This window comes from Culex quinquefasciatus, chromosome 3 (genome assembly GCF_015732765.1).
Source record: "Culex quinquefasciatus strain JHB chromosome 3, VPISU_Cqui_1.0_pri_paternal, whole genome shotgun sequence".
NCBI classification, from domain to species: domain Eukaryota; kingdom Metazoa; phylum Arthropoda; class Insecta; order Diptera; family Culicidae; genus Culex; species Culex quinquefasciatus.
The window spans coordinates 21,881,799-21,901,882 of NC_051863.1; the positions used below are offsets into that span (position 1 = coordinate 21,881,799).

Here is a 20,084-nt window from a genome sequence, read left to right on the forward strand (position 1 = left end):
CATTTTGTGGAAAAACTAATGATGCAAAATTACTGTTTTGACAAAGTTTCATCCAAATGAAACATAACAAATTAAAAAAATAGCGAAATAATTTGCAAAAAAAAACAACAAACTAAGTTGAACAAAGATGTGTTAAAAAAATATTTCCAAAATGTATTCTAATCAAACGAGAATGCATTGGGCCACGCCCGTTTCCTATTTTCAGCTTAGTTTTTTTTTTACTTCCAGCGCTCTTTTGGGTCTGCTTAGTGCTGCCAAAATTGATGAAATTTTAAGCGAACACTCACGAAAAGTACCATTTATAGAGAAAATTTCCTGGCATCACTGGCTCACTCCAACAGGCGCTGCTGGTAGTGTTGGTGGCCACCCTTTGTTCTTTATTTGCCTTCGCTTCTCGCTCGGTTTTCTTCAGCTTTCGATTGGAATGGGTAGTCAAAAATTCAAACGTCAAAAGACTTGGCGCGTTTGATTTTTTGATGGCGCTTGTAAACGAAAGTGAAAAGTTGATTTTGGCGATATTCATTAAGCGTTTGAGGGTTTCTCGCGTGTGGCACTGTGTGTTCCAACAAAATGATGAGAAATTATGATCAAAAGTGCATTAAATTTGATCTTTTTGGCCAGTAAGTAGCAAACATTTGCTTACTTAGTAGAGGCAAACTGTCCATATGACGAAGATAGGTTTTAGATTGGAAAGGATATATTTCCCCTATCTTTTTTGAGATACATTCAACCCCCGGTGGTTGGTCACTTTTTCGTTTGACACTTTTTTAGAAAAAAGGGGTGTCAAACTAAAAAGGTGACCCCGTTCGTTTGACAACAGTTAGTGTCAAACCATCGGGTTTTGAGTGTACACTAATTTTAAAATCAAATCCAACATTTCAAAAGGGCTTTAAGTAGAATTCCATTTAAAAACAAATAAAAAATCTGGCTTTATTTTAAAATTTTCAAAATGCTTTTATTCGAAATTTTGTAAAATTTTACAATGATTCCAGATATAAGCCAGCAAATACTTGAAAATGGAGTATTTTACAAAAAAAAAAGTACTTTTCAGTTGAAAAATTGCAAACTTAATTTATTAATAAAAAAAATATTTTGAAAAGTTTCTCAGAGTACATTTTAATTATTTGATTAGAAATATAAAAAAGTAAAAAAACTTTTTTTTACTGCGCAATCCACAATGGTTGAATTATTGATCATAAAGCTACATAAGAGTTTCGAAACTTACCTGATGAAGGATTGTTCAAGTCAGTCACAGCCCTCGGTAGTGGTATTTGGGAGTCGGATGTTGATCTAAGTGAGGAAAAAAAATTTAAGTTAGCAAAATTGTTGTTTCAACAAAGTTATTTAGCTAAACAAAAGTAAGATAAAAAAAAAATTCTACCACAAACAAAAGATTTATGAAAAAAAAAACAAAACCAAAAAGAAACCCAATATTCTTTAAAACAATAACAATACCTAGTCGTGTGATTATGCGAGCGATTATTGGGCAGTTCTTGCTGTCTAGTGTTTAAGCTTAGTGTCGAGAGGGAGGCCGGCAGGGGCGACCGCTGCAGATCACTGCTATCACATGCATATCTGGGGGTGTGCACGCCCGGTGGTTAGGATGGGTGATTTTTTTTTTATTGGTACAGAAACAGAGAGAGCGCGCGAGAAAGAGAGTGAGAAAAGAAGGAGAAAGACAAAAACAGGGTTAAAACACGAACACACACCACACGCACTTGTCCTGAAAAGTATGCGGTTAGTAGTGAAGCAAGCAGTTAAGAATTTAGCAGTGCCATCTGTTGGCGTTTTGGAGAGACGCCATGGTTGCCTACCTTTAGGCGTTTTCTCTTACACAAAAAACTGCATTTTGGTTGCCTAACTTCAGGCGCTTTTGTCATATTTCACCAACAGAAGGGTGAAATCGAGTTGAAACGCCTGAAGGTAGATTGTTTAGAGGGAAAGCGCCGAAATGTAGGCAACCGGGACGTTTCGTGGAACCACCAACAGATGGCACTGATTTTGCCTAACGAACCAACGCAAAACGCACTAGAACCGATCGGGCGGAACGAAGCAACCCATTTTTCAAGGTCAAACCGGACTTTTTGAGGACATATGGTAAATTTGAACGTTATTCCACCACGGTACGGAAAGTTTGGCATTTTTTATTATTTCATTTTCGTTTTTAGAAAGTGTTAAGTTTACAATAACAGTAATATCACAATAGACAACTGGGATTGACTTTTGGCTGATGACTACCGCTTGGTTCGTGCTACATTTTGCGTTGGTTTGTATTTCCATTTATTTTTATTTACTTCCACAAAGCAAACAAAGTTGAAACTATTCTACTTTTTGAGGTGAGAGCGAAAGAGAGCGCGTGGGATCGGCTATCTGGAACGCGTTCGGAAGGTTTTAAATGGCACTCCTACTACACAGTAGCAAAACATCCTCCTAGAACCGTTCCAAACCCGTCCCACCGTAAAAAAATAGTCTAGCCCCCATAAAAAACTAAACGTAGATCTCGTCGTACTTTATGTTGGTGTACTCCCGGCCGACCTGCAGGCTCTGCTGCTCGGCCCGCTTGCGCTGGAACAGCGTCTGGATGTAGTGCTGCACGGCGTAGTACACGAACTTGTACTGCGCCTCGGTCTGGACCATGCCGGAGCGCTGCGAGCGCACCATCTGGATCGTCCGCTGGATGTCGATCTCGCAATCGAGGCCTGCAAAGATTTGGGAAAAGATAGTTATTGAAGAGTTTTTTTATATATTTTTTTAAATTTGCACTTAACTTTCAATGTTTTTTTTTTTTTCAAATAGAACATAATTTTCATTCTTTTAGTTTTGTTTCGATATTGTTAAAAAAAATAAAAACATTAAATAAATTTAAAATTTAAAATTATTAAAATATCAAAAATTTATAATAGAATTTAAAAATTTGAGAGTTTAAAATTTTTGAGAATTTTTAAAACCTTGAAAATTTTTAAATCATTAAAAATTTTGAGACTTCCAAATTTAAAAAAATATTAAACAATATTGAAATTTTAAAAATTCCGACAAATTTGAAATTTCCGAAAAAAATTAAAGTCCCGAACATTCGAATTTTGAATAATTTGAGAATTGTGAGAATTTTGATAATTTACAACATTTTGGGAGTTTTTCTAATAAGCAAAATTTCCATAATTTTCAGGATTTCCACAATTTCCAGATTTTTTTAAATTTTCAGAAATTCTGAATAAAAAAAATTAGAATTTTCTGAATCATCAATATTTTCAGAAATTTTATCAATATTTTTTTTCAAATTTTTATAATTTTTAGAATTATCAGAATTTTAAGAACTTTCAAAATTTTCAGAAATTTCAGAAATTTCAGAATTTTCAGAATTTTAAGAATTTTCAGAATTTTCAGAATTTTTATAATTTTTAGAATTTTCAGAATTATTAGAATTTTCAGGATTTTTAGAATGTTCAGACTTTTTAGAATTTTCAGAACTATCAGAATTTTCGGAATTTTCAGAATTTTCGAATTTTCAAAATTTTCAGAATTTTTAAAATTTTTAGAATTTTCAGAATTTTTAGAATTTTCAGAATTTTTAGAATTTTCAGAATTTTCAAGATTTTCAGAATTTTCAGAATTTTTAGAATTTTCAGAATTTTCAGAATTTTCAGAATTTTCAGAATTTTCAAAATTTTCAGAATTTTCAGAATTTTCAGAATTTTCAGAATTTTCAGAATTTTCAGAATTTTCAGAATTTTCAGAATTTTCAGAATTTTCAGAATTTTCAAAATTTTCTGAATTTTCAGAATTTTTAAAAAATTTCAGAATTTTCAGAATTTTCAGAATTTTTAGAATTTTTAGAATTTTCAGAATTTTCAGAATTTTCAGAATTTTTAGAATTTTCAGAATTTTCAGAATTTTCAGAATTTTCAGAATTTTCAAAATTTTCAGAATTTTTAGAATGTTTATAGTTTTTAAGAATTTAAAAAAATTACAGAATTTACAGAATTTTCTAAATTTTAAGAATTTTCTAAATTTTTAGAATTTTAAAAATTTTCAGAATTTTAAAAATTTTCAGAATTTGCTAAATTTTCAAAATTTTCTACATTTTTAGAATTTTCAGAATTTTTAAAATCTTTAGTATTTTGAACATTTTTAAAATTTTTAAAATTTCCTAAATTTTTAAATTTTTTAGAATTTTCTAAAATTTTAAGAAATTTTAATGGTTTTAGAATTTTTAGAATTCTCAAAAATTATTTTTTTTTTAATTTTTAAAATTTTGGAATTCTTGGAATTTTCAAAATATGGATATTTTTAGAATTTTCTGAATTTTCAGATCCTTTAGAATTTTTAAAGGTTTCAGAATTTTTCTGAATTTTGTGAATTTTGAGAATTTTAAGATTTTTTCAGATTTCAGATTTTTTAGTTTTCAGAATTTTCCGAATTTTTAGACTGCTTAAAATTTTCAGAATTTTTAGATTGTTTAAAATGTTCAGATTTTTATGAATTATGAGAGGTTTTAGAATTTTGAGAGGTTTCAGAATTTTGAAAATGTTGTGAATTTTGAGAATTTTGACAGTTATGACAGTTCTGAAAATTTTGATAATTTGAACAATTTGGGCAATTTGGACAATTTGGACAATTTGGACATTTTGGACAATTTGGACAATTTGGACAGTTTGGACAATTTGGAAAATTTGGACAATTTGGACAATTTGGACAATTTGGACAATTTGGACAATTTGGAAAATTTTGACAATGTTGCCAATTTTGCAAATTTTGACAATTTGGTCGATTTGGTCAATTTTGTCAATTTTTATAATTTTGACAATATGGACAATTTCGAGAATTTTGAGAATTTGGACAATTTTGACAATTTTGAGAATTTTGAGAACTTTGAGAATTTGAAAATTTGAGAATTTTGCCAATTTTAACAATTTTTAAAAATTTGACAAATTTTACAATTTTGAGAATTTTAAAAATTGGTTCAATCGATCTTACCTTCTCGATCAATCTGGTCCAGAATCATATCGATCACAATGAACGTTCCCGTGCGACCGATTCCCGCCGAACAGTGGACACAGATTGGGCCCTAAAATGGATAATTGAGATGACTTCACAATTTCAGGAAAAACGAAAACCCGGATCTTACCGGCGCGAGTCCCTCCAGCTGCAGCTGCTCCTGGCGCGCGTTCACGTCCTGCAGAAAGTTGAGCACGCAGCCCGGATCGGACGGGACGCCGTGGTCGGGCCACACCTGGAAGTGGTACTGGAAGATCTTGCGCTCGTCCTGCCCCCGCCACGCCAGCAGAAACTCCCGCAGCGTGTAGTCGGCGGTGCTCGTCTCGCTGAGGCAGGTCACCCGGGCCTGGCCCCACTCCCGGCTCTGCTGCGGGTCGGGCCAGTACTTTTCGCACTTCTTTTTGCCCCGCTCGATCTCTTTGGTGGTCATCACTATCACGCGGGTGTTCTCCTGCCAGATCATGTTCCAAAAGTCCTGTATCGTGTTCGCCAGGCAGCCCTGCGTCGCGATGTACGTCTTGAAGAGGTCCTTCTCGTCGGTGGCGCCCGTTCCGCGGAGCAGTCCTCCGCCGGTGGGACATCCGCCGGCCTGCAGCTGCAACCGGGACGTCAACGATTCGTTTCGCTTGTGTTTGGACTGAAAGCGGGAAAGAGTTTGTCAGAAATTTGATGAAAAGCCCAAAGACCGCACACTCAACCCTAACCTCATTCGCTTTCAACGAACACTGGGAGCACGGTTTGCCGAGCAGTTGGCAGCTCTGACAGTTCTTCGTTGGTTGCTGGTTGATGCTGGCGTACGTCGTCGGAGTCCCGCTGCCGTTGGAGGTCGCGGAGGTGTTGTTGCAGGAGGCGGAAGAGGAGGAGTTGTTGTTTTGCTGGGCCAGATTCTCCGACGAGGAGCTCATCTCGTTCTGTTCCGATTCGGTTGGCTGCCGGATGTAGTTGGCGTTGATGTACTCGGCGCCAGGTGCGGAGCTGTCCACGTCTTTCAGCTTGACGCGGGTGTGGTCGACTGGAATGGAGAACGGGAAGGCATTGAAATAATTAATTTGTTTTTTAGAATATTAAAATTTTATCACTGTGATTTAAAAAAAATACAACTTTTTAAAAAAAATCATCATCCCGGTACGAGAATCGAACTCACGACCTCTGGATTGGAAACCCAGCACGCCGTTAATCGAAACTCATCCCTTACCGGTCAGTATTCCCAGTGAGCAGATTTGCTCTTTGAAGGGATCTGACTTTGCCGAGCCAGACAGGAATCGAACCCATCACCTTCCGCTTACAAGGCGAAACCCGTAACCTCACGGCCACGGAAGCTCGGCAGTTACTTAAGTTAGAGAAATGGTAAAGTTACCCATTCCCATCACACTAAGCGGTGGTGCCTAAATGATGCTCAATAATTTGGGGTGTTCCTTCAAATTTACCAAAACCAAGTACACCTGCTAGTAGAACAGCCTTTTGTGAACATTTCTGTTTGATTTGGCTTTAACCAAAAGAAATTTCTATTTCTTTTAAAGGCATTTTAAAAAAATATTTTCAAGGTCTATTCCCATCTGACGAAAATTCCCTGTTGCCAAATCGATCGAAAAAGGTTTTTTTTCTTGAATATTTTTAGTTTTTGCAACAGGGCAATCAAAATATATTATAACCGGAACCGAATTTTAATCGAACACAATTTATTATGTTTTTTTTATTTCATGTTTTTCAGGTTCAATTTTTATAAATATAATTTGCATTTAACTTGTTCAGTTTATGTTTGTTTCTGATAGTATTTGGATTATTCTACAACCTCGTATCAATATTTTTTGCCTCTTAAGTTTTTTTTTATGTTTTTTTTAATTAATTTAAAAAATTTGTTCATATTTTTTTAAGGAGGTGAGAAAATTTCAAACAAGTTTCACTTATTTACTTTGAAAATCTGATCAATAGTTTCCAAGAAATCGTCTAGACTAGAAAATAAAACTCATTTTTGGTAATCTTCATTTTTTGCAAGGCTTTATCTCAGCAATCTCCGACTTTGGTTGCCAACAATTTCCATAAAAATCAATATGCAGAGAATTTTTTCAGCTCTTCGAATATATATTTTTTTAAGATGGACAAGGGTGAACACTCTTTTTAAAAATAAAAAAAAAAAACAATTTTTTTTAAACAAAAATTTATGTTAAAATGGCTATGACTCAAAAACGGTGCACATTATCAAAATTTGATGAGTATTTTTTTGGTTTGATTTATGTGCGTTTTTGACTCTTTCAAATACTTTTTGATTTCAAGAAAAAAATCATACCTTGGCCAAAATAAAACGTCCGTCTTACCCTACAGCTCAAAAAGATGTCACTTTTTGTCTACTGATACATATAAAAACTGAAAAAAAGTAAAAGGGGTTCAAGCTAGTCAAAATCGAGTAAAACGATAAAAAGTTCAGAGACGAATGCACTCCTGTGTAAAATCTCTTTAACTAAATTTTCCGAAGACACCAGATCGATCTGGATTAAAAAATCCCTTCTCGAGATACGGATTTTCGAATGTCAGAATTAATGTAAAAATAAAAAAAATGCAAAAATTAAAATAATTTTTTTTTTGCGAATTTCTAGAGAACACAACCGAATGTACAATTTTTTTTCTAAATATTTCTTTTGCGATATTTTTTCTCAATGATTTTTTGAGATTTTTTTTAAGATGGTAGATGAAAACATGAAATACAATTTGCATTGGCCTAAAATCATGAAAATTTTTAACAAATTTTACTTCAGGATTTCAATAAAAAAATATAACACGGGAGCATTTTTGAATCTAACATTTTTATAAGTACGATTTTTAAAACTCAAAAATAGTGAAAATTCAAATCAAAAATTGATTATTTTGTTTAATAAAAAATAATTATTATTTAATAAAAATAAAAATTAATATTTCAAATTTTATTTCAGGATTTCAATTGAAAAATAAAAAACACGGCAGCATTTTTTGCGTGTGATTCGCTACAGCTAAAATGAAGCATTTTTAAATTTAATATTTTTATAAGTACGGCTTTCAGAACTCAACTTTTGTGATAAATTTAAATAAAAAAATGATTATTTTTATTTAAAAAAATATTAATTTTTTTTAGAGGATTTAGAGAACTTTGAGTTTACCGAAGACACCAAATCGATTGGAAAATTCCTTTTCGAGATACAGATTTTCGAGTATTTATATACTTGTTTGGACGAACCAAAAAAATCAACATGTCTAATAAAAAAGTGAGTATTTTTCAACAGAGATTAAGAAGACTTAAGATCCCTTCTGTCAACAAAAAAACGTTACTTAATCCTTTCCTCTCACTTAACAGGTTTTAATAAAAATAAGTTATGAATTAAAAACATCAAAATTCCTACAGACTTTTTGTCAAGAATATACAGACACTGCCTATGAAGAAAATGGCAACCCTCTACATGGCTTTTTCGAGGCCATTTGAGGTAAAGTGGAAAATCTTTTTTTTTTTTTGCAGTCGTCTAAATAGCATTTTTATTATAACTTTTTTTCAATACCAAGTAGGACTTTGAAATGAACCGAGTGGGCCACATCCGGATAAAATTCGTTCAGCCAAAGCCGAGAAAATCAAGTGCATATTTTTGTTGAACATCCCCACATACGCACAGACATTTGTTCAGAATTTGATTCTGAGTCGATAAGTATAGTGAAGGTGGGTCTAGGATGTCAAATTATAAAGAGAATTTTACGAGTGAAAACAAAAAAAAACTAAGTTACATTGAAAATCGATTGTGACATGAACAATAATGAACTTAACAATCGAAATTACGGTTGAATGTATTTTGCAGTTAATCAATCGTGCGAAATGAAAAATCGATTAAATTTGACCGAAACTTGTTAAAAAATAATTCTGTAAGTAACAATTTTCGTCACAACGAATCAAACGTGGAAAATTATTTTTTCGAAAAAAAAGAATTTAAGTTTTGGAGCAACATAGTTGCATATGGAGATAAGCAACTTTGATCTTGGTTGAAAATTAGGGTGGTTCACGATTAAACTGATTTTGATGATCTAACTTTCTAGGGATATTTTTGGGATTTGTATTCTCTGTTAGAAAGTTGTTGGGCATGCCAATCCAAGCAACTTTGTCGAAGACATCAAAATTTAATGTCGCAGTCTACGCCTTTTGCGACTAATTTTGTCCATAGCATCAGAGCAAATCCTCCAAAATCAAAATTGTTAAATAACCATATAAAGCCATATAAACAGAATATATGACCAAAAAATTATATTTTGACACTTTGGATCAAACCTGAGGGCAGATTCAGGTTCAACGGGCAAAATTACATGGAAAAGTTGAAAAATTATCGAAATTCATTAGGGTGGTCCTATAAGCCTATCAAATGAAGATATTGCAAGTTTGAAGAAAAACACCACTGAGATTTTTTCAGCGTTTCTGACGCATAAAATTCGTGAAGAAGGTATCATTATCGGGCACATAATGTTGGCATATTAGAACATTAAAGTTCAATTACAGCTTCTATATAGGCACTTGAACTGAAATCGAGTAAAACAAAGTTCTGTAGGAAGTAAGCAAGCGAGTTTTGCCCAAAAAATGTTTTTGTCTAGTGAAAATGAGAATTTCCGCTAGAAAACTGTTAAAATTCAGCTTAGCTACAAAGTAAACAACCAATTCTAACTGTGTTTGTTTACTACCGGTGTCCATAAACGGGTCTCCCCGAAGGTCTCTTAGCCAGAACACCACCACCGCCAGGTAATCAACCGCAGCCAGAGACCTCCTCCCACGCGCCTGCTATGTCGCGTATTAGACACACAGCTGTCTTAAAACTGTCAGAGCGATTCAACGGTGTCTGATTTTATCACGATTTGCCATAAAAATAGCGTTAGAGCGACCGCTAACCTCCTCCAACTCCACCACAAAAGTGCGGAAGTGACATTTCTCAATAAAAGCCACATTAATTTTTATTTCCATCTTTAGCCGCGGCTACAAACTTTGCAGTTGTTAAATAAAACTTTGTTTGTTTTTATTCACTCGTGGCTGATTTATTTCCGAAGGAGTTAGTTTATCTCACAATCGCAGTTGGCGGGATGTGACTTCGCTACAACAGCATTATGGTTTGTGAATTCTTGACCGGCGCCACCTACTTTGTCCGGCGTCACGACGGCCCGGCAACGTCGGAAAATTGTTAGAAGCACGCGGTCTGCTGAGTCTGTGACAGCTAGATGACGTGGTTTGCTGAGTTTTTGCGATCATTTGGTGACATTTTTGTTATTATTGGCGAAATTTGCAGGTTAAGTTGCTTGAGGGTAATTTTAATAATTGCGACTTCCGTCTCACAAGCTGAAGGTTCAGGGATCAAATCCCGGTTGGTTCCCTTGAAATAACCAAAGTCTGGTCAAACCATACTTTTCGATAATTTCGCTACCGGCCCCATTGGCCGTAAAGGTAAAGGAAAAAAATTACAAAGAACAAGAGAACTCAACCAACAAGAACATGGACTAAACCATGCTTCCAACCGGCCGGTACCGCTTGCAGCCAGTTCTCCAAACTGCAAAACCCCTTTGATTGCCTCGCTTTGTTTCTCTGCTCCGCAAAGGTCAGCGCTGTTAATAAATATCTATTAATAAAGGAACGGACCACGCTGCCGCTGCCTCAATATTGATTGAGTTATGTAGATTGGGCGCGCGATGATGGCGAGATTTCGAACGAGGAAACAATAAATCAATACTTGTTGGCTAGTTTGGGCACTTTCTCGGTCAAGGTTTAACTTTCAAACACTATGCGTCTCCATCGAAATAAACTACTCGACGCAATTTGACAGGTTAAGTCCGGATCCAAAAGTGACACTGCCAAATTACACTCAACGTCATTCAAAGTCTAGCCATTTTGTGTGACTGACGGCAAACAGATTGGAATAGCAAACGAGAGCAATTTCTGAACTCATTTACATTTCATCCTTCCTCAGACGCAGCAGGGCAGACAGACTCCATCGTCGGCGTCGTCGCCGACGGCGGCGTCACGTTACGTCCTTGACCCTTTGCTCGGCCACGCTGTGACCGGGCTTGCACCATCTGAGGATGCCAGCTTTTAAATCTTCTTTCTTTAGAAAAGACTGGGAAGACACTCAGTTGAACGTATTTCTGATTTTTTAATTTTTTGTAATTTTGTATTTTTGAATTTTTGTATTTTTGTATTTTTGTATTTTTGTATTTTTGTATTTTTGTATTTTTGTATTTTTGTATTTTTGTATTTTTGTATTTTTGTATTTTTGTATTTTTGTATTTTTGTATTTTTGTATTTTTGTATTTTTGTATTTTTGTATTTTGTATTTTGTATTTTTGTATTTTTGTATTTTGTATTTTTGTATTTTTGTATTTTTGTATTTTTGTATTTTTGTATTTTTGTATTTTGTATTTTGTATTTTGTATTTTGTATTTTTGTATTTTTGTATTTTGTATTTTTGTATTTTTGTATTTTTGTATTTTGTATTTTTGTATTTTTGTATTTTTGTATTTTGTATTTTTGTATTTTTGTATTTTGTATTTTTGTATTTTGTATTTTTGTATTTTTGTATTTTGTATTTTTGTATTTTTGTATTTTGTATTTTTGTATTTTGTATTTTGTATTTTTGTATTTTTGTATTTTGTATTTTTGTATTTTTGTATTTTTGTATTTTGTATTTTTGTATTTTGTATTTTTGTATTTTTGTATTTTTGTATTTTGTATTTTTGTATTTTTGTATTTTTGTATTTTGTATTTTTGTATTTTGTATTTTTGTATTTTGTATTTTTGTATTTTTATTTTTGTATTTTTGTATTTTTGTATTTTTGTATTTTTGTATTTTTGTATTTTTGTATTTTTGTATTTTTGTATTTTTATATTTTTGTATTTTTGTATTTTTGTATTTTTGTATTTTTGTATTTTTGTATTTTTGTATTTTTGTATTTTCGTATTTTTGTATTTTTGTATTTTTAAAACTGAGTGTAGATGGCGCCTGCCCGGCAGCACTTTGCTGATTGCAAAGAATGCTCTCTTTTGTGCTCCGTTGAAAAAGTACTTTCTTTACAAAACAGCATTCATTTAGGCGCATTCACGCAAAATAATCCCCTGCAAGTATGCAAAAAAAAATCCCCCACAAAAAATCCTTGCTCTATACTCACAGGGCAGAATGTTCTTGTAGCGATTTTTGACCCGGTTCTCGTTCCGTTGGCCCTCGCGCCTCGAGAACGTGTGCCGGCACTCCTGCTGCTGCAGAGATTCAAACTCCTCCCAGAAGCCACCCTTGCCGTAACAGTGGCTGCCGTTTTCGCGCTGCAACTGCTCGACCCGGGCGTCGATTCCTGCGGCGGTGATGCGCGTTGCGTTAAAGGGTTGCCGCAGGTGGACCACCGTGCCGCAGATCTCCACCATCGGGTTGCGCTTGTAGTGCTCGATCAGCTCGCACAGCGTGCCGAACTTTTGGCCGCCGCCGACGTCGTACTTGTTTTCCTGTGGGGAAGAGAAAGTAAAAATTAGTCAAAAATAACAGGTAATGACATTTTAAAGAATTTTATAAAATATTACAACTAAACTATGAAAGTAAAATCAGTACTTTTGCTCTTAATTTCGTTCTAACTGAGTCAAAGTGTGGAGAGTGATTTCAGGTACTAAACTCGGCTAAATTTAACCTAAAAGTTTGAAAAAAGTAAACAAAAAAAAAATCACCAGATTTTGTAATATTTAGCAGGGTACCCAGAACATGACATTTTTTAAAGCATATCTCCTCTTAGGGCCTCTTTGACGAATTTCATCGATGAATATATGGTCCAAGCCCAAACAATCCCGATAGTTGGATTTTTATGAGAAGTTTAACAACTTTGCCCAAGAGTCAAAAGCGCTACGACCTTATCTGGAAAAGTTATAGGCTGAAATTAGATACAAGGGATTTGAGAAAATTGCGTTCAAGTGGTGGAGCTTGAGTTTTTTTTTCTGGGAACTCTTGTATAAGAGTAAATGAACTACCACGCAATTGAATTCTTATCAATTTAGGAACGCTCGAAAATTGCAAATTCCACGGGGACCTCGATTTCAAAACACCAAATTTCACGCTTATTTCGCGGAACGTGAAAAATGTTAAAATAACTCTGAAAATCTTATGTTTAAATCACAGAAACTACTTTTCATGCTTCATTATATATTATTCTTTAATAAACAAAAAAATCTTTCATAAATTAGAACGCGACAAAAAAAAAATTCTCCTGATTTTCAAAAAAGATTCCACCTAGTTTATGGATGGTCTCTGAATATATTTTGAAATAAAATGTAGGGCATGCGTATTCTCATTCATTGAACTGCTTTTTTTAATATTCGACTTATAAGGTTATAAAGTTATCGCTGATTTGCTTCATTTTATTGAATTTCATATCAAAGCAAGATTTAACAATCTTGTCCAGCAAAAATGAGTGAAATAATTAGAATTTTTTGCGCCATTCAACAAATTAACATTTTTTTTCATCTCCCTTTTCGAAATTAAAATTTAAAATCAAAAGGAAAAAATAATATAATTAGAGACGAAATCAAAATTTATTTACAAAATGAAAACAAAAACAAAAGCAGTATTTTTTACTGCGGGAATCCACCTAAATAATCAAATATCGTTAAAATTAAACAGAACTCAGAAAAAATCTGTAAAGTTTTTAAAAATTGATTTCAAAACTTTCATTACATTTTTAATAAAACAAATCATGATTCTTTTAATTTCTTTAGAAACTAAACCTTTCAAATAAAATAGCAGTAAAGTTGTTATTACAGCGAATAAAAATATTACTAAACTTAGTAAGTTTCTAAAAACACTGAAAAATCTGAACAATTCTTCATAAGTTTTTCAATTAAATACTTATAAAATTTACTTAAATAGTCTGTATGGATGCAATATTTATTATGTTGTTATTTTGAAAACCAAGCATGATTTGAGAAAATTGATAAATTTCACGAATTTCAGCCCGTCCACGAAATCGTCATAAATCACTAACCCTATGTTAGGAATTGAACAAGGGTGTTCACTCACTTTATTCTTCAGTACTGGAGTTTTTTTTTGAAAAGGTCCAATAAACCAAATTTCCAGTTTTTGCTATTTGGGTGTTTTTGAAACCACCTTGAGTCAGGGGTATTGAAAAACACCCAAAAAGCAAAAACTAAACATTTGGTTTATTGGACCTTTTCAAAAAAAAAAAAAAAAAAGCTCCAGAGTTGTTCATTAGATTAAGTTTATTCCTAATTGGGTTAGATAAATCATTTTGAGAAAAATCGTTACAGTTTCACACAAACATAACATTTCACGGGGTTTCACGGAAAAAGCCAAATTTCACGGATTTCACGCTATCCACGAAATCGTGAAATTTCACTAACCCTACTTATCATTAACACACACACACACATAAATACGACATTAAAAAATCTATAGTTCACATGTTTTAGAAAGTCAAACAAAAACAACTTTGAGCTCGGTATGTAGAATTTTGCAGAATATTTTTATTGGTTAGATAAAAAAAATCACGAAAGTTTAGCTGATAAGCATAAGCCATTTAAAAAATGAGTGCTTGGCTATAATATTATCAAAAATCTAAAATCAAAAATTTCAATATGTCATTTTTTCATAATTTCGAGAATTATAACACACATTTCTGAAAATACTAAAATATTCCACAAGACTGCGTATTTTCGAAAAAACGAACAATTTAGGTTTTTTTTTAAATATGGACATCAAATGAAAGGGATTTTTTGATACATTTCAAAAGCAATGACAAAAAAAAAATGAAAAAAAAAATCAAAATTTTCACAAAACTACCTATTTTCTAGAAAAATACTCCAAATTTCACATTTTGCAATGTGGTATCAAATGATCGAGTTTCCATACATTTTGAAAATTATAACACAATTTTTTTTTTAAATACTCAAAATTTTCACAAAACTACAAATCTAAAAAAAATACGCAAAATTTCAGTTTTTCACACAAAAAAAAAACAATCATTTGATGATAAAAAGTGAAATTTTGAGTATTTTTTCAAAAGTACCGTAAACCGGGGTGACTTTGTTAGGTTTTTCAAATGTCCGTCAATTTAATATTTAAAAATTTTCGAGAATTTTGAGTATGAAAGCATTAAGGGATAGCATATTTTCGAATATATATGCAAAAATGTGACTGTTACATTGGATGTATCAAAATTAGTGGCAAAATCAAATTTATATCAATGTCACCCCGGGTTATCAAAGTCACCCCAGTTTACGGTACGTAGTTTTGGAATTTCCAACAAAAAAAATCAGCGAAGTGTATGAAAAAACCAAAATCATTTTGCACCCATTTTGTAATAAAAAAAAATTAAACAAAATTTCAAGAATGCGTAGTTTTGTTTAAAAATTAAAATATTTCATAAATTATTAATATAATAATGTATGAAAAATATCCGATCATGTTGAAGTGTTTTTTTTTGTATTTTCCCGAAAATGCGATATATTGTGAATATTATGAGTATTTTCAAAAAAATGTGTTATTATTTTCGAAATGTATTAAAAAATTCCGATCAATCCATATTGTTAAAAACCTTTTTATGTACTTTTGGGAAAGATGGGTTATAACATTCAAAATGTAGCAATAACAATAATCTTGAAAAAAAATGCCATTCCAAAACATAAAAAAACGTATTTTTGTGAAAATTTTGATGCTTCAACAGCTTCTTTGGTAAGAGTGACATTTTGAAAAATAAAATAATTTTTAATTTCGAACAGGCTTCTTTACCAGCATAAAAATATATCTTAATTCACAGAATCGATTTGTTTAGCCAATTTTCGTCAACAAATAAAATTCTGAAAAAGAGGTCCGAATTCATTCACTTTGAAGATACGTTCCAATAAATATGTTCATTTCATGAATTTTTCTATCAAAAACAGCTAATGTTTTATAAACTTGAAGCAAAACCTCAATTTCATTTTTTGTTGGGAAATTGTTTGAATACCCGAGCAGGCGGAAATAACCTGGGAATAACATTTTTTGATATTTGAAAATACTAGGCCAATAACATTTTATGTTATTTATAACAAGATTTGTTATTCGCCGTTATGATTTTTTTGTTATATGATTGTTATTGTAATAACAGACTTATAACATTTTAAGTTATTCTTCGAATGATTTTTTTTGTTATTTTAACAACTAATCCGATCAACTAATCATCGATGGGTCTCGTGGCGCAGGGGTAGCGGCTTCGGCTGCCGATCCCGATGATGCTATGAGACGCGGGTTCGATTCCCGCCTTATCCACTGAGCTTCTATCGGATGGTGAAGTAAAACGTCGGTCCCGGTTTCTCCTGTCTCGTCAGAGGCGCTGGAGCAGAAATCCCACGTTAGAGGAAGGCCATGCCCCGGGGGGCGTAGTGCCAATAGTTTCGTTTCGTTTCGTTTCCGATCATCCCAATAACAGTTTGAGGTATACTTCCATACCAAAAAATGTTATTCTCAAGTTGTTCTGGCTTTTAATCAATATCAGACCAATAACAAATTTTGTTATGTTAACATAAACTGTTATTGAACTCTTATGCAAAAATGGATTTTGCAAGAATATTCCATAACACTTTCTGTTATTTTAACAGTATTTGTTATTGAAATGGCATGAATTTAGTTATTACCGTCCGAACAGCAAAAATATTCAAAAATTCTAGGATAGTTAAGTATTCAAAATAGTATCATTGACCTCTCACCAAAATTTGCGTCACTCATCAAAGATTCCAATGACACTCTCCTCGTGACGCACTTGTCCCATCTCTATTTGTCACACCTCGCCATTCATCCAAATCAGTCATCCAAAAGTAGCATAGAACTCGCGACGCGTTTCCACAAATGGCGGAACGGAAATCACTTCCACCTCTTATGACCAGTCGCATTAAATCATTTGGCTGCGACGTCAACTTCTACCTTCACCTCCATACAAAAAAAAACAAGAATTTAAAACAGACGACGCTTTTTTTAAACTTTGCGTGTGTCTTAATCATCACTGTTGTGTTTCAGTCCCCTTTCACCCCCTCCAACTTGCCTTTCAAACTGCGTTTCCCCTTAAGCCTACCAAGAAATGACTGTTGAGGTGTAGTATGTCTTACTACAATGCATATTAGTCATAGTGAGTAAAGTGAGGAACTTCACCGATTATGGTGGTTGGTGGTCACGAGATGTTTAAAAGTCCTCTGATGAGTCAACTTCTAATGAAACGAAGTTTGAAAGAAGTTTGCAAAAAGAAAGAGGAGGATTTTGGAAGTATTCATGTTCCACTTTTTTAAGGGGATAAGGGAAAATCTCCACGATATCCCCAAATTAGTTAAAACAGAAAATGATTATTTTGTTGATGAATTTAATCTGTTTATCTCTTACATTCTACATTTTTCATCTCTTAATGGCAACATAATCCAGACCAACATTAAACTCCTCCACTCAGAATCAATTTCCTGCCCCGTAATCCTCACAATCTCAGGAATGTCCATCCTGCCTTCTTCCCTCAACCATATTTTTAAATCTCCGTTCGAACTAGACACCAAACAAAAAATCTCACATCACGAAAGCAGAACAAAAAAAAAAACCTTTTCAAGGTCCTCCTCCGACCGGACTCACAAATAGATATCACTGGACGACGCGGTCATCGTCTTCTGCTTAAGTCGCCGGACTTAAGCACCATCATCGTCTAGTGGAGAAAAATATGTTGACTTGCCGCTTTAGGTCATCAGACTAATCTATCTTGCAGAGCGTCCAACCAGACGATGGTGGTTGGGAGGCACTGAGAAAAAATGTCGTTTTATCTTTAAGGGGTTGAAATTTTGATTAGATTTTCAGACTAAAGTTTTTTTTTACAAATTGAAGTGTGTTAAAAATTTTGATTTTAAGTTTCAAGAAAATATATTTGAATTGTTTTTTTAACAGTGTAGTACTCACGTCAGAAAATAAAAAGAAATTCTTCTCAAAATACTTCGGTTTTAAGCTTCAATAAGAAAAAAAGATAACAAGTTTTGAAAGAAGTTCACATACTCGTATTTCGTTGATATTTACTGCTATTTTCATGAATTTTAGTGGAAGGACTTGAAAAAAGCATTTCAAAAATAGAAATTCAAGAATTCTCAACAAGATATTTTCGAACTTTCCGTGCACATCGTGAATCAATCCTGAATCATCACTCACAAGTCCATCTTTGGACTTGTCTGACTTCACCATCCATAAGATGTCTCTAATATAGCTTGTTTACTGAGAAGTACTCACGCAGAAAAAAACAACAACAATACAAACAAATCCAATACTCACATGCCACCGAATCATCACGTGTGTCACCTTGTCCTCGGTTCGCACGGAAAGCACAAAGTCGCCCGGTTTGCTCTGAGATTCACGCACTAGAAAGGAGCCATTCTTGCCCCGTTCCAGAATGAGCCGTTCCGCCTCCTTGCCGGACAGATTACCGTGGAACCATCTGCGAAGGAGAAATTGAAAGGGAGTTTTGGTTAGAATACACTGAAATAAATTTACATGCTGAAATTATTATAAATTTGGTTTGAAAATTTTGCCAACTTGCACAAATTTAAACAAAACTGCTTGAACTGTTTAAAAGTAAACACTGAAAAAAGTTTGATCTATAAATCCATCCATTTGAATGACTGATTTTATTTTCAAACATTTTTAACTTGTCAAACAATTATTTCGTGAACTTTTGTCAAACGCTTTACTCTTACCAGCAAAATTCCACAACTTTCTTGACAAATTTAGTCCTTATTCTTAGATTTTACTTTAAACAACTCTCAAAAACTTTTCCAACTCTCGAAACAAAAATCACAACAAATCAACAAGAATTTACACTTGTCGAAAAAAAAACACTTCAAAGCTCGAAGCTCGAGAACGATGTTGGTTTGATAGTATCGATAGCGAGACTGAACCGTCGAGCTCGGAGGAGCAGATCGCGAAGGCGCAGAATATCGCTGCTGAACAGCAGCAGAGCTCCAGCACCAGCAGCAGGTTCGGCTTCGGCTCGGAAGTTGCTGCGGATGACGAGATTCTACCGGCTTGCGGTGTGATGATGGCGAGTGGAATTCAAAGTTGGGAAGTTGAAGGGTGAAGGGTGGGAAAAGAGGGAAGAGAGGGTTTTTATTGGTGTGAGTTTGTGGAACAGGGATGAAGTTGTGTTGAATTGTCAATTATTTGAATAAAAAAAATAGAGATTATTTTTTGCGTGCTATTTCTAGCCCAATTAAAAAAAGGCGAGCTTGATTGATTAAATTGTCAAGTAAATTTTATTAGTTTTTCAATTTGATTTTACGTAAAAATGTACCCACCCTAACACAAGCAGAGTTAGCTAAAGACTGATTTTTGAAATATCGAAACAAAAAAAATTTAGACTTCCTTACAGTTATGCTCTCATTAAAAATTTGCAAATGATTAATGAATTCATGAAAATATTTTTTTTCCAGCGTTTTCTAATTTTTGTATTGTTTGTTATCGGTTTTACAAATTATTTTAAATGATAATTTAAATTGTACTCAATCATTGTTTTTGCTCTTTAATTTTTTTGTAGAAATTTTGAGCAGTGGGGGGATTTTAAAATCAAATATTTTATGGCCTAAAAGATTTTGATAAAATAGATCAGCATTTTTTAACTGTTCTAAATAAATTGGGCCACCCTATTTTTTTAGCAACAATATTTGTTTCCTGCTAATTCAGTAAACACTAATGAATTTAAACTATTATTGTGTGTCCAATCACAATCACTTTCGATTATCACAAATTTCTAGTGTAGAAAAAAATATTTACAAAATGTTTTATTTTCTCGTGTTATTTTTTCTATTGTTTTTTTAAGCTCATACACCCAAACGAAAAATATATCTCAAAATCTGCAACAGTGGATTTGCTGCAGAAAATGTTATATTTTATTACATTTTTTGCAGCAAGCCCATAGATCATTTTTGCCCGCGTGTAAACACGTCAGCGATCTGCAGTTCTCACCAACACATAGAATGCTGGCGCAAACCCGAGCAACACTCTAGAGAGAACATTATGTTCGCGCTCTGTCCCTTGACATTCATTAAGCGTCCATGGCGCGGTGGT

The 20,084-nt window shown here is 33.5% G+C and overlaps 1 protein-coding gene across 2 annotated transcripts in view; it reads right to left on the reverse strand.

Annotated features, from left to right (window-relative positions):
• Positions 1-20,084, reverse strand: part of LOC6048311 (tyrosine-protein phosphatase corkscrew) — a 47,777-nt gene that overhangs the window by 4,599 nt on the left and 23,094 nt on the right. Inside the window, exons 2-9 of one of the 2 annotated variants that reach the window (XM_038263544.1) lie at positions 18,297-18,459; positions 12,145-12,472; positions 5,700-6,007; positions 5,126-5,632; positions 4,975-5,065; positions 2,510-2,699; positions 1,456-1,575; positions 1,226-1,290 (exon numbers count right to left, since the gene is read on the reverse strand). In XM_038263544.1, the coding sequence (XP_038119472.1) occupies positions 1,226-1,290; positions 1,456-1,575; positions 2,510-2,699; positions 4,975-5,065; positions 5,126-5,632; positions 5,700-6,007; positions 12,145-12,472; positions 18,297-18,459 (1,772 nt within the window). The remainder of the gene's footprint in view (positions 1-1,225; positions 1,291-1,455; positions 1,576-2,509; positions 2,700-4,974; positions 5,066-5,125; positions 5,633-5,699; positions 6,008-12,144; positions 12,473-18,296; positions 18,460-20,084) is intronic. The other variant, XM_038263545.1, reaches the window with a different exon arrangement.